This window comes from Cyrtonyx montezumae, unplaced genomic scaffold (assembly GCF_038088225.1).
Source record: "Cyrtonyx montezumae isolate F1298 unplaced genomic scaffold, pur_monq_1.0 scaffold_10, whole genome shotgun sequence".
NCBI lineage: Eukaryota > Metazoa > Chordata > Aves > Galliformes > Odontophoridae > Cyrtonyx > Cyrtonyx montezumae.
In genome coordinates this window covers 774,428-790,162 of record NW_027071826.1, presented here as the reverse complement: position 1 = coordinate 790,162, position 15,735 = coordinate 774,428, and the positions used below count along the sequence as shown (strand labels likewise).

The 15,735-nt window shown below is 43.1% G+C and overlaps 1 protein-coding gene across 1 annotated transcript in view; it reads left to right on the top strand.

The window, feature by feature from the left end:
- LRRC9 (leucine rich repeat containing 9) overlaps positions 1-15,311 on the top strand; it is a 49,041-nt gene extending 33,730 nt beyond the window's left edge. Inside the window, 1 exon segment of the mRNA XM_065747330.1 lies at positions 15,135-15,311. Coding sequence (XP_065603402.1) covers positions 15,135-15,311 — 177 coding nt within the window.
- The last annotated feature ends 424 nt before the right edge of the window (positions 15,312-15,735 follow it).

Here is a 15,735-nt window from a genome sequence, read left to right as displayed (position 1 = left end):
GCAATGTGTGAGACGAGGCTGCTTTGTTTATTAAGCGCACGTGACATAATGTAAAACATACTTAATATCCTCCACCACTGCACAGATGTTTTTGTGCTGAAAGGAGGCTCCAAGTTTTGCTGATCTAATCAACCTTTTGTTCTCTCCTGTTTGGAAAGCAATTTCTTAAGAACTCCTATTGCTGATAAACACGTTATTATGCAGCTCAGATGTTATTCTTAGAAATGAAATAAACAGTTTTCAGCCTTCTCTGAAGAGCAGTACTTGAAAATAAAAACGATTCTGGAAGAATTAATTCTGCCGCCTTCTCTCGGGAACTGTGCTTTAGGTCTTTTGGGAGAAGTCTTTCCATGACAAAAACCTGCTGCAAAGCGTGTTTTGTTCTTGTCTCCATATTTTGTTCCCCAGCATGTTTTACACACGCCATTTCCATTCCCATAAAATTAAGCAGCAAACAAATATATATCGGTAGCATTTTGAAATTTCAGCTCTTATTCCTTTCCATCAATTTGGCTGAAATCAGGTATTTGCAAACACTGGTCGCCTAATTTCTTATGGCCTTTCATTTTTTATGAAGTGTTTTCAAAAGACTTCAATCAACCTTAATGGTGCGTTTTTAGTTAAGGAGACAGAATGGAGAGAAGTCAATTTAAGCTCCCCAATGAACAAGTGTGTACAGAAAAAAAAGGCATAAATGGGTTTAGAAAACAGAGCCAGTACAAGCAAAATGCAGCGAGCAGAGCGCTCGGGGAAGCCAAGATATAATGGAAAGAGTAAAATACTGCAGAGCTTTTTAAACTATATACAATTGGAACAATGGGGTGGACCCAGACATCTATGTTAAACTGTTAGAAGATAGGTGAAAAGCAAGCTACAATTCTGAAACCAGGGCCGGAGAATACTAGAATGGAAGGGCTTAAAGCCGAAGCAAATGAACGTGGGGTAGTTCAGCTTGACAGAAATCAAGTCAAAATTGGTATGTTTCACTGTTTAATTTACCATGTGAAGAACCATCTCCTGGCTTTCTGTATCAAAGGACTATTAGTACCAGCCTCCTTAATGAAGCTCCTTCTATGCCACCTGTGAAATAATAATACCTTGTTTTTTGCACATCTATTTTTGCCAAAATACCTTAAAAGCATCGGCTAATTAAGTAACACAGCCACTGTGAGAATAGGCTGTGCAGCTACAAAACGTACACCAAAGAAACACACCTGGGAAACTATTACACAGTGATTGTTTAATTGCCTCCCGTTATTTAAACACGGCATTAATAATACATATAATACATTGTTCCAAAGCATCCCGACCTCGCTGGTAAAAGGGTAAGTACATCAATATTAAAAATCCAAAGTCTAAAATAATTCAGCCCTGCTAAAGCAGACTGATGCATGCCCTCAGCTGTCTGAGCCCAACCTACTGTACAGAGCACCAGCAATTATTATCACTCGCACGGCAGATCTCAGTTCTACTTTGCTTCTATGCGTGCAATTGTTTGTAATGCCTGCCTTACAGTACGATTCAATCCATTTGGGCTCAGCGCAGATTTCGTCATGTACACAGCGACGAGTGGCACTGAGGCAACGAAGGCAGAACTCATTATTCTTTTAACGGGAATGTCAACAAGAAGAGGAATTAGAGAGGAAATTGTTGTAACTCCAAAAGAACATCTGACTAACCACTACCGATGACATGCTTTTTCCCTTTTTATCCTCTTCACAATCCATAAAGGAGGATTTTTCCAAAACAATTAATTTGGTTGCCAAACCCTTCTTAATTCTAAGGAGATTTAAAACTCATCTACTTGGAGTCTGTCTCACGGAGCTAGAGCCACAACCGGATTACAAGCTACTCCATCATATGGCTGTTGTTAGCCCAGTTGCTGCTACGTGGTACATAATAGGACCGTTAAAAAAAAAAAAGGGGAAAAAAAGAAGAAAAAGACATATAACCCCCTCGATGCTCTTTACTGAGACCACTGGCACTTGCAGCATTTTATTATTTGCGTTACTTTCTCCACAAAATAAAAGCCCAGCAGCCTGAGAGAAAAAGGATTTCCTACACCTTTTTCTAAGTAACCCTGATACTCAACCCGTGGTACAAACATTAACGCTCTGAAATAAACCAGCCAACAGACAGCATTGTGTGCTTCAATCCCACAGCAAAACCGAGGTTTATGGTGGAAAGATGCCTCTTCTTTGTGTCTAGTGTTGGAGAGCATCTGGCAAATTTCCACTTAGCAGGAATCCTGGTTTGCAGCACAAACTAGGTCCAGTGTTAATTCTTTTAATTATTGCGTGTGTGTTTTGTTTTGTTTCTCTAGAGAGAATCAGTGACTTAAACAAGCCAAGGAAGACTTAAACCCAGATTCAGCCCTTTGTAACACCACTGGCTTAGAGCTGGGGTCACGGTCATGCTTTGTTTCTCTCTGCTGTGGTGCACAATGGTCGGCTCTTGATCTTTGCAAGCCAAGATGAGACCAACAGTTAGATAATGTCTGCACTCACAGCCACAGTCTTGGACCTGTGATGTTCCAAATTAGACGCACCTATTGAACGCAACAAAGCCACCAGCTAGGCACTGCACGTTACCTTTGTATGGGGATGGCAGAGGTAACAGAAGGCAAAAGGAATGTACTGATGTCTTGTCCTAAAACGGCGCCAGAAGCACTTGGTTCAGGTGGTTCAGAGGTGCTGTTGGAGTACTCAGATGAGGGTTTCACCTTAAAGTATAAAGCCACTGTTTGGTTGGCAGCCTCGTAGCCTTTATATTCTTCTAAAGAAATCGTTTTATTCAATGTACTGTAGGCATATATTTGGTATGAAGCTTGTAAGCATAATCTGTGGAAGCAATGCAATGCAGCTCATGCCCATCTCAGCACCAAATGAACAGGTGCTGACAGTCCCTGCGAGAATTACAAGTATGCTAACAGAAACATTGTCTCTCTATGAACTTTAGACTAGTAAATAAATCTGTAATATGCTAGTATTTATTAATGGTTTTGGCCTGACATGCAGATTAGGCTGACTGTTATCAGAGAGAACATCTTGGTCAGGGTAAAGTATCTGCCTGGGAAGACACTTCTGATTTTGCAAACAGAAAGGATGAAATATTTAAGACAAAGGGATGCTTCTGCATGCGAGGACCAATCGTTCAAGCTTCTGTATAGCAGCCCCATTTCTCTATGGGGTTGAACAACTTCATTTTACTGTCTAAATTTCAGCATACCAAGGAAGAAACTGCTTACAGCTAAGTAATTAAATTCAGAGATTCTCTCTTAAAATATTTTCCTCAGAAACAAAATACATTTGCGCCATACTTTCACCTTTGAGTTTTGGTTTTCCATCTGGCAAAACGGCAGATGTCCAAGTGTACCCTGTAAACGTTAGCCTCATGCCAGGAAAGGAGCTGTTTCACACTGCCCCTACTCAACTATGGTCCTCTTTGGAAACAAAAACTCAAGTGTGAATTTCTGATGAATTCCAGCTTCTGAATCCATGGTGAGATTTGTTCTCTCCAGCTCTGTTGAGAAGCCTGGCACTCCTACTGCTGCTCTCTGCTGTGTACAGAAACTTTTTTGCACTAACATGGAAAAGCAAAGGGGAAATCCATTACTGTTCCTCATTCTCACTCTCTCCAGGGCTCAGAGGGAATGCCCATTCTTCATTTCCTTCTTTTCGTACAGCTCAAGCCAGCTCTGACAACATGAATTAATAATCCCCCCTTCCTCTCCCTGTTTTGTTTGGTACATTACATCATCTGGAACCAAACAAATTGAAACATTTCCTCAAACAGAAATCGTTTTTCAAAAATTCAGGCTGGCCAGCTGTTTGGTGTCTCCCAGCTGGGAGCACTGCCTTCAGCACCCACGCTGGATGCTCCTGCACAGGCTCCACGTTGCTCACCAGTCCGTCCATCTGTCTGCATGGCACACTGCCAGCTCTTTAAGTTGGCCTGATCCTTATCCTGGGTACAAAGCGCCGTGGATTTGGAGTGACAGTAACTGTGTAGGTTCGTCTGCTACAAGTCCCTCTACCATGGCAGCATTGCTTCTATTGTTAGAGAGACCTCAGCTTGGTGCTTTGCTACTGTTGGTCTTTCAGCCTTCAGAAAATGACAGTCATTTGCAGAACAAGTTACTAGTGAATATAAAATAATAAACATAGTGTTTATATATATCATCTTAAAGTACATCGCTGTATTCCTCAGTAGTTTTGCATCTGCACTACTTGAAAATGTAAGAAAAGTTTTATTACTGTATAATATACAGACTAAGTCACAAAACTCCCATTGATTTTATTGAGAGCAGCATTTGCCCTTAAGTATATTTTTGCTAAAGCTGTTTTAAAGTGACAGTTTAGGACTCAACTTTGCCGTCGTTAGTTGAGCTCTCCAAGGAAGTCCCACTGAAACAGATGAGGTGTCTGCTAGGAAGTCCATCATGAGTCTTGGTACTGGGATATGCTTCTGGGAGCTGGGCATGTGGCTTCCAGTATTTCTCTCTTCCATAGTTCCATATATGACCAATGATTTAGCAGACTCCATTTTTGATGCTCCGTTGTGCTGCTGGATTTGTTAGAATTTACAAGTGACGTCCTTCCCAAACTCTTCTTAGTTTCAAGAACCTTATTTGCCCTGAAGTCCTCGGATATCAACAAGGGACTACTTTTTTTTTTTAGAGACTGAGGTGGCTTACTTGTTGGATGGAGGGGAGCAAGCATCAGGTTATCACTGCAACCATAATTTCTCTCTCACTCAACTGTTATATAGAGAAAAGTAAAAGTTACATCTTCCGTCAGAAAACAGCTGATTTTAGTCCTTGGTTTCTTGTTTTCCAAGACTACCTGGTGTATGCAGTTGATTGTATCCGAGTGAAGAAATCCTACAACTAACTTTACGTCCTAGATGATTCTATCAAAAGTTTATTTAACTATTATTTATATTTGGCATTAACTATCATTAGGAGGTTGGGCTCTTTTCTCAGGTAACGTGACAGGATGTGAGGAAACGGCCTCAACTTGCACCAAGGGAAGTTTAGATTGGACACTGAGAGTATTTTCTTCTCAGAGCAGGTGGTCAAGCTTTGGAATGGGCTGCTCAACAACATGGCAGAGTCCCCGTCCCTGAAGATATTTAAGAGGATTGGATGTGCCACTAATGGACACAGTTTAGAAATGGGACTTGGTAGGTCAGGCTGATGGCTGGACTTAGTGACCTTAGAGGTCCTGTACATCCTAGATGACCCTATGGTTTGCACCATGGGAAAGTTGGCCACTGAGGTGCTCATTTCTAGGCATCACAATATAACGTGACAAATGAAAACAGCAGTAAGAGATCTGAAAGCTCGGTGTGCTCCCGTCTTCACAAAAAATGCCTACCAAAGTGAGACAACCTGACCACTTCAAACATCTCTCCATTTTGTATCGAAATCTTTCCATGCTTACCATAGAGTTTTTGAGAAAGTATCCACCAAGGGCTGTGTATGCTAGGGATATGTGTAGAGACAGGGTTATAATTAGACGTGTCTATGTCTAATTACATTATTTCCAAAATTCCCTATTTGCATTCTCTCCATTTTTATGGGATCTTTTTAGCTTGCCTTTATTTTCTGTTATTTTTTTACTACACAGTCTTTCTAAGATTCCTCATCAGATGAAGCTTTAAAAGAAAACAGACGCACAGTGTAGCACAGTTCCTCTGCTGTGCAGGAAACAACATGAAATTTGCAGCTACCCTAAACTACCCCAGTACTTATTCTGGCATTCAGGCTTTGTCAGTCTTCTTCGGGGGCAGTAATAACATTATAATGGGACTGGGAGACAAAACTGCCAAAGTCTTTCCAAGACAATCTTCTGGGCTCATCAGCATAGACAATCATTCTTTTCACTTCTGGAGTAATAGGAAGATTTTAAGCAATATCTTTTGATTTGAGTTGGACTTGAAAAATGACATAGCTGGGGGCCTTATTTTAAATGCAACGAGTCTGAAATGTAAAGTGCAATTTCCCATGCAGTCTGTGGAGAGAATGAGGCACTTGTCCCAGTTCTCTTAATTGTCTCTGATTGCTGTTTGTGTAGCACAGTCACTTCCTCGTCTTCGAAATCACCTTCAAGGGCTCCAACATTTTTCACTTCACTGTTTTAAATCAGGAAGGGCTAAACACTCACCCATCCAGCCATTATGGCTCTTTTATGTTATTTATGCTGTTTATGCTATTAGGCTTTAAATTTTGTTTATTTAATTGGCCTTAACAAGTACTTAAGTAACAGTTTTGAGGACGCATCAGTGGGTCTCAGCACATGTTGATTAAGGTGTGCTTAACCTGGCAGTTAATATTTTGTACCATTTTCCCAGCAGCCGTGACTGTTCTGGAAGAAGTGCTAATTTTCCAAAAATGGTTACAGCTCGGTTATTATGTCGGTTCTTTATTCACACAGCTTCATTATTTTGTTGGCACTGCTCTGTGAGAGATGAAGTAGCACTATTATTTCTACTCCCAACTCCTTTCAGGCCTCTGCAATCACTGAGGCACACGTGTGACATTACTCAGATAAGCAATTCTGTTTGCCTTCAATGAGACCGGGTGCATGAATACATCCTGAAAAACAGCTGCCCACCTTCATTGGTCAGCGCAGCATTTTCTGGCATACACTTGGGGAGATGAAGAACAAACAGTAAAAATCATGTTCCTTCAAATCTTTGTTTAAGTTTTCATTCAGAAGAGAAGTTCTGCCAGTTAGGAGCCCTCGGGTTTATGGAAAACCCAAAAGGAGGGAAAAGGAGTAGAAATTCCCAAGATGGCTAGAGGTAAGTGGTGATCAGAGAGGCCACTTTGGCCTCTAAAAGTTGAAAGGCTGCTTACATCCGTGGCTGAAATATTAGAAACTGGTACTCTGAAGTTACTCAAAACTGCAGAAGTCTAACTTAGCTTTTACAACAAGTTATTCAGAATTATTGTTTTACTTTTGTTTTACAAAATTATCGTTTTATAACAAATTATTATGGAAGTCAGCAGGAGCTGGAGACAAACTATCCATTTAGCGCCTATCTATGTGAAAGGACCTCTCAAGAGAGATCCTCAAGGTCCTGCCAAGGAAACAAGTGGAAACATTTTGAGAATGGGAGTAAACATTTATAATTGCAACCACCAAAAGTGTTGTTTTGGTTAGATACCACCTTTCCTTAGATAAGTGGGTGGCACAGAGACCAGGGAAAGACACGAGGGCTGGAAGGAATGTAGCTATGATGCCAGGCTGCTTTTAAACATGGCATGACCAGAGCTCTGTGGGCTCAGTTCCCAAGACACCTTGACTCCATCAAAGAGTACCCAGGTTGGACTTGCCACCTCTTTTATTTCTTCCTTAGTAGCCGATACCACAAGTCATAATACCACTACTGGCTTCTAGTGGAGATACATCTAAAATACCACCTTATACAACCTAGTGTTCATCCAGAGGGTTCCCAAGGCCATTTATTGAGTAGCACTCTAAATTCATAGCAGCACAGTGGCAAATGAGAGGCTGGACTGTAGACAGAAGCTGTCTTTTCATGTACTTACATGCATCCTGACCTAAGGAGCTAACAACAGGGCAAGAGACCATGGATGGGCAGAGACTAACAGACCACAGGCAAGGGAACAACCAAGTAGGCCAGGTTAGCATGAGTTTGGGGGAACTCAGGACACCTGCACTTTCACCTTCAAGAAGACTCAAGAAATATTCAAGACTGTGGCAGTTTCAGACCACATCACTTATTTTTTCCATCAATAAGAAAATTAATGCCACAAAAAATGTATTTTTTTTTAAGAACTGAATGTGGCAATGGGGAGAAGGAATAAAGGATGTTCTTAAAATGAACACTTCTGCTTTAAATAGAGCATGTGGAATGAAAAGTACTAACTACTTTTCATACTTTACCCGTAATAACACATTAAAGGGTTTCTTAGCAGTACTTGTGGCAGTGGGAATAAGTCAGGGTTAACTTGGCAGAAACCCCAAACCACACTTAGCTGGTCCCTATTGTAACAGTGAACAAAGGTTTTATTAACATCTTACCCCTTGTTGGGCCCAAGAGTTCTTTTCCACACCACAGGAGCTTTGAGTCAATTTACAGCTCTGTAGAGGGGATTTATGCTATCAGGTTCAGCATTTCGTTCAGCATTTGTTTACATTTATTTCCCACCATCCCCATCAAAAATTATCCATGAGAGGTAGGGACTTTTTAAAAAAACAAACAAACAACAACAACAACAACAAAAGGTCTTTTTAAAACATATCCACGTTGGGCACAAAATCAATGCATGAAAATCCTTCCAATCTCCAAAACTAAGCTGCACATAAAAGATGGGACAGAGGAGGTGCTGTAGTTCATGAAGTCTGCCTTCTGTAGAAAAAGCAGAAGAAAATCAGAGCAAAAAAACCCTTCAGGAAATCTTGTTCCCCAGGTGTCTCTGAAAACCACAGCTGTCTTGCTATCAAGAGGAAGACAAGGTGTCATGCCACTCGCTAAGGTGACAAAGCAGTGCAGCATTCATCAGCCCACTTTGTTGGTGGACCTAATCTGTGTGAGCCACCTTCTCGGGCAGCCACAGCCTGTGGTTCTGAAGGCACAGCCATCTCAAGCCCTCTGTGGCTATCTGGTCAGAAGGGCACAGCTGAAACAAAGAGATTCTGATCCAATGAACATAGCAGACTGCTGCTATTGGGACAATTAGGTGTGGCAGGAAGTCTGAAAGGGCTTCAACTTCAACAAAACACAACCAGCAATTGCCTCCTGCATTTAACCTATATCAGATGGGAGTGGCCTTCAGTAACTCCTGTGAAACCTGTGAAAAGGTGACAGCAGAGGCAACACAGTGAGGTGAAATTTATCCCATTCAGCAGAAAGGGAGCCCACTGATAAAACAGCAAGCACTCACTGTCAAACAGGGTGTCCTTGCCCATCAGCACTCAGCTTCCACCCTATCTCAGTCCAAAACAAATGTAATTCATTCAGTGACTCTCAAGGACCCACTGTACTGACAATCCTTTCCTTGTTGGATTTAAGATGAGGCAAAGGAAAGGACAATCTTCTGTCAGATGGCAAAAGATGTTTCCAACCCGAGCCTCTGACAGTCCCTGCTAACAGGAAGCCTGCAGCTTGCAGTCCTTCACAGAACAGCAGTGATCATACCCCCATGCTTGGCTTCCCCCAGCCAGGAGGGACAGGCACCCCATGCAAGGTCTTCCCCACAAGCATGGTGCCCTCTACTGAACTCGAAGCCAGGTGCTGGCCTTCCTAACATGTTGAGATTTGTAATCCCCTCATTACCCAAACACACTTCAGAGGAAATGAGCACACTGTAGGAAATTCACCCCTTCCTCCATGGAGGCAGGCAGCCTTTAACTTTGCAAAGATCTGCTCTCACACAAGGGAGAAACCTTTGTGGCCTCAGGGTACTGCAAAGAAAAAAACCCTGTGCTTTTTGTGTTCTTCCTCACACTGGCACTCATGGGAAAGTTGGAGACAAAGGCATAAGTGGGCAATTTTAAATGGGATCCAAAAGCCACCAACTTTGTGTGGAGTTATAGCAATGTTTTTTTTCCAAAGCAAACTGATTTCTCAGGTTCCCCACCAAGGGCTGTGTTCCCAGTTTGCATCCCAGCTGCTCTAAAATAGTGAATGAAATGAGTGCTCTCCCACCTCAAGAGGGCACCACGAGACAGTTGAAAAAAGGAAAAGACACAAACAGGCTTTACCTCAGGCCCCAAATATTCCTGTCATGAGGATGTTCAATTACAGTAATTAGCAATAATCACATAAGCAACAGGAGCTTCCCTTACCTCCCTTCACCCCTCCAAAGAACGGACTCTGCTTCATTAAAACCTCCGCTTCCTCCTTAATCCCCCGGCCTCGTTCCTGCACGCTTCCTTCAGCAATGGGAGGACCTGCATCCCCTCTTCTGCTGCCCAGCAGTGTCAGCTGCCAGCCTGCAAGGGAAAGAAGTGTCCTTTGTGAGTCACCTGCTTTCAAAACTGAAAATTAAAAGGGAGTGGATGTCTTCAATGCTAACGGGAGGTACTCGACAAGCTGAAGCCTATCACTCATGTCTGCTGCTATGTTTTCTGTAACAGCCCTGACCTACTTCAAGTAAACGAGCTGTCTATGAAGCAGGATTTGTTGGTTGTTTTTTTTTTCTTTCAACAATTATGTTTTCCCTCCTTCCACCCAATAAATTTATCCTGACAGAACCTAATTTGCAGGAGGAAAACTGAGGTCGGAAGATTTACCGAGGGTCACACGAAAACACATTTGTTCAAAGACCACTTTTCATTCTGGGAAGCACCTCAGCTGAGTAACTTCAACACAAATCCACTCTCCCTCCGCCTGCATCGATGCTTCTCAGCAGTGAGACACAGGGCACTGCTGGCAGCAAGGCAACACCAGGGGCACAAAGAAATTACAAACCAAACAAATATGTTTAACAAGTACTCTACATTGATCTGCTAAAACATACTCTTTGTGTTCGAGCAGAGAAGACCACAGAGTTTTGAATGAGCTTAAGTTTCTCAGCACAGATGAGAGAAGAGGCCTGGGTGCTGCTGACCTCATACACAGGCTGCCTGCAGCACAAAGGCACTGTCAGAAATCAGGACTGCATCCCAGAGCCCTTGATGCACCGTCTGAGCCTTCCGTTACAGACCGGGAAGTGTGGATCCAAGGGAGTGCCCCGAGTCAGAAATCTGCACAGAGTCAGTCCGTGCACCCGGACACCGCCCTGTGCGACCTCGAGCCCCTTCCAACCCCTGTGATGCTGTGAATCAATGCAGAGTGGCTGGCAGACAAAAAGGAATGGATCAGCAGCCCCATCAGTCTGACCCATGGGGCTCTAAGTCTCATTTAGCCCTCGGATAACAGGTAAAATGAGAAAGGCAAAGACCAGATCCCAGATATCCAGGACATCTGGCTATCTGATGGAGATTCCAGCCTGTGATGTTTCATAGCAGCACTCCCCTGTATTTCATACACTCAGGAAACAACACACGCTCTGCTTTCTCACCATAGGTGAGCTGAGGACAGAATTGGTGAGGCCTCGTTGGAAAGAAACCTGCGGAAACATCGTAGTACACAGAGGAAACTATGAATTCCAGCTGGATAAATATAACAACAATAAGTGATTCATTCATAACCAAGAGGCTTCAATCCATACACATTTATTTTGGGGCAGGATTCCTGTCGTTAAAGCAGAAATGCTAGAAATAAAAAAAAAATTATGACTCAGCAACACCGAGAATTTAATACTTGTCCTTCCTTTTTCTGTGTATACTTACAAAGCAAATAACTTTATGGATTGCTTTTGTTTTCATTTCATATTCCTTGAGGGATCAGGATAATGATATGGTGTTATGGGTCACAAGGCTGAAAGAGACAGCTTGTGGGAACCTGAGGTAATTACATCTCCATCCCTCCAACTCTACCTGAGAGGCTCTTTACAAAGACACTGAGCTGCCAAGCAGCAGCTTCATGAAGTCCAATAAGGAGAACTGCAAAGCCCTGCAGGGGGTGGGAGCAGGAAAGCAGCTCTGCAGGAACTCCCATGGGAGACCTCAAGGACAACAGAGGGAGTCAAAGCCAGCAATGTGCCCATGCAGCAAAAGCTACATTAGGAAGAGCATCTCCAGCAGGCCAAGGGAGGTGATCCTTCTCTCCTCTGCAATAGTGAGGTCACATCTGCACTTCTTGGTCCGGTTCTGAGCCCCTCAGCACAATGGAGCAGAGACATTCTGGGGTGAGCCCAGTGAAGGGCCATGGTGATGGTTAAGGGATTGGAGCATCTGCTATATGAGGGGAGTCTGAAAGAGCCCTGCTGTGCCTGGAGAAGTCAGGAGCATCGTACCAGCATGAACAAGGAAATGGAGCCTGATTCTTCTAGTAGCACTCAGTGAGCAGACAACGGACACTGAAGTACAGGAAACCCTACTTAAACATAAGTAAAAACAAACAAACAAAAAAACCAGCAACCAAAAAGAAACACAAAAACAAACAGATAAAAAAATCCACACTGGAACAGGGTATGCACTGTCAATCCTTGGAGATACTCAAAACCCAAAGCCCAGACAGACACAGCCCCGAGGAACCCACTCTGGCTGACCCTGCTCTGAGCAGCACATGGACCAGACCGCCTCCAAAGGTCCCATCCCACCCGAACACTCCGTGCTTCTGCGGCTCTGAGGCTGCCCAGGTTATGGATGTATTCTGCGACAGGAAGAGCTGCAAGCTGTATCAACAAACTTTGCCACTGAAAGAGCTGGATTAGTCGCTAGAATCACACCCCCCCTGCTGGAGTGAAAGTGAGTTTCTGTTCAAAGCCCTGCCAATGTAAACACTGTTGTTGCAGAATTTGAGCTCCATCTGTGGGATTTCTGAACGTGGACATCATTAGGCACAATGTTAGCAGCCCAAGGAGAGCTGTGTGGATAGCAAGGAGAGGGGCTGAATGCAGCACTTAGCTGAGCTTCTCCATGCAAACATGCAAACCTTCTGCATGGAATGCAAAAACAGGAGAGAAATAAGGAAGGGCTGCTCCTCCCCTTTCATCTCCTGCTTAAATGACGAGCTGCTCAGGAAAGAGACATGGGATGTTCCTGCTTGGCACAGAGCTTTTTTAAGTTGCCATTCATGGAATACATTTAAGCTTTTGTTTTATCCAGGGTTAATGATTCCTGAAATAAATGCAATTCCTAGAGATGGGACACTCAGAAGCAATACTCCCTCAATCTCTAAATTGCTGAGCTTGTTTTTTAAATCAGTCACACACACTGTGGTAGGAGATGTGCAAATTATTTCCTGAGCATTTGCATTTGAAAATACTATTCTAGAGGACACTGACTGTATCCCAAAGCCCAACTTTAGGCTGTGCAGCACGGTCTCTTACATCAGAGGAAGCCATTTCAGCACAAATAAGGTTCAGGTTTTAGAGTCCTCTTCTATCTAGGCGACAAAAAAAAAAAAACATAAGAAGATGAAATCAACTAGAGCTAGACACACAGGAATGATTTATTTTGGAAAGATGCATTCTTAATGAAGGCTGATTTCATTATTTTGATAGACCTGTTCAGGAACAAAATTAACTTCTATGCTGGCGTCATTTTTCATCTCGGAATATATTATATCTGTGAACGTTGGGCTATAGCTTATTTCTGATCTTGCTGGTGTTTTTGCTGTACACAATAAATTAACATAGGAGAAAGGATGTCTCCTGCCTTGTTGCTGCCTCAGCAATTTTCACTTCAGACCTCGTTATTCTTTAGTCCTGGCTTTCCTGCATCGTGCTGCACATCAGCTATTCGTAATTACCATCATCCAAATTGCAAATACAGCCTGTTTATTTCTCATATTCAAAACAGGAGCACGAGAATGAAGGTTGAGCTAACTGAGCATAACTGCAATTCAACAGAACAATGTCACTGGATCCAAATCTAGTGCAGTTTGTAAGCATATACTGAATTTTGGTATTGTCTTTGAAAGAGCACTTCTAATGTCAAGGCTTCAGTAGCAATTCTCATTCCTAAATTACACACAGGCCAAAAAACTTCACTAGACAGAGGCCTGACCCTACAACACTAAGCACAACCCTCTTTGTCTTTCAGAAATCAAATTAAGTCTCTTATTATTCTCACACTGCAGTGCGTTCCTTAGACTTGGATTTTGATTTAAGATTTCAAATGGATAATATAAATGTGACATATACATTAAGTGAAATTTCAGATACATGGCTTTTTAACTTTCAAGAGCAGCTTCACTGGAAGTGGTTCCCTCTTAGCAAATTACCTCTGACAAGTCCAAATCTCACCGATCAACCTCTCTAATACTACACCTTCTGCTCAGAGGAACGTCTAAAAACTCATCGTGCCCAGTCCTTGACAAAGAACAAGAACTAGATTCAAACTGAAAAGAGGCGATGCTGGGAGAGGCTGACATTCAAAAAGGGTAGGAGGATAAAAGAGAGAGAAAAATGACAGACTCAGTCTGCACCATTACTAAAATTAGATCATTTCTTTTGTTCTCCTGAACCTTCTGCTCTATTTGCCAGGAATCATATTAGCAACAGAAACTGTGAGAATCTGTCCAGCGCTATTAGAGAAGCTGGGCACAGAGAAATTATGAAAATCCTTTTTAAATGTACTTGTACATACAAAGGAAAAAAGCAAGAATTTCAGAATCCTGAAAGATTAGATCAAAACCCATGTCAGAAAAAGTCGACATCAAACTAACGAAGCTTAATTAACAGTATTGCAGTACTCTGAGCACAAGCAAAGAACATAACTTTACCATTTGCATCAATATAGGTACAGTTTCACCGCTTCAGACAGGCTTAAACGCAGGCATGCTCACAAGCTCCTCTCCTCCACAATGTTCAGCTGTGGTCCAAGCACTGCCACCTGTAAGAGCTCCAAAGGGTCAGCTCTGCTCTTGGGAAGCATTGTGCCAGCTGGTTTGTGCTGCAGGAAAAGTGCGTTTCTTCCCCATCCTCTTTCCCCAGCTCGGTGCCACCCCCTCACTAGCCGCGATAAAATTACACTCCTTGCTGCTAGCATGGTGAAGCATGGGGTGGATGTCATCAGCCTCTAACTGTTGGGCTAAAAAGGCATTTGTTCATGTACAGATTCACCAGCAGGCCTAATGGCTCTGTTCCGCTATAGGAGCAGCTGATAGTGTACACATACACCCCTCAGTATCGTGGGAATTTCACAAGAATCTTCACAGTGAGATCCCAATGGAGGCAACTGGAACCCAGCCCCTGATACCTAGGGGGTGTGAAGGCAACCGTTCTTGACCGGGTGAAGTGCACCCACTGGCTTGCATGCAAGCAGTACAAATTCAGTACTACTACAAGCACTACAACTTGTCCTGAAGCTCTGGCAGCGAGAGGCAGCATGCTGCTGGAGTGATCTGCCTCCATTCCTAACCACAACATCTGCATGGCCACAGACCGTGGGATAAATGACAACTGTGACATCTGCATGGCCACAGGACTCTTACACCCTGTCAAACCAAAGATGCAGAGCACCCCACAGTCAATCCTGGGCTGTCACTTCCGATTCAAACAGTACACAGATTTGCAATTTGTAGTTCTTCTGTCCCTTTCTCCTCAGATCAGTGACAGATTCTCAAAGCACAGCAATTGGAGGAGACTTCCAAGACAAGTGAGTAGACGAATGGACGTGAACGCTTTCCCTGACAAAACTCACCACGTGGATGACAGTTACACTGGCACAATCCAGGGGAGTTCAGAGATGCCATCAAAAGCCCTGGCCCCCAGGGAGACATAGGTGTCTTTCACACAGAGGAACTCTTTTGTTTGCTTTATTGGAAAGCAGATGGTTCGTTTTAAAGGGACAAAGTCACCCGAAAAGAAGTAAACTCCTGAGTATTCCATGGCTTTCTGTCAGCTTAGGGTCACAGTGTCTAAAGGAACTACTTCCAAGGGAGCCGTGAGAAAGCAGAAGTGGATAACATACACCTGGCACACACGGCTTCATCGTTTTCAGTATGAAAAGTATGAAAACACGCCAAGATTATTCAGAGGATCACAATTAAGGGCTCTTAGGGGTTCTCTTTCACCAACTAAAAAGAAGCAAGCCAAAAAACAGCCCTCAAGTCTGGGAACAATATGTGCACGTCTCAACTCAGGCACATGAGGACTCCTGTTGATTTCAGAGGAACCGTTCACATGCTTGCATAGAAGGTACAGCT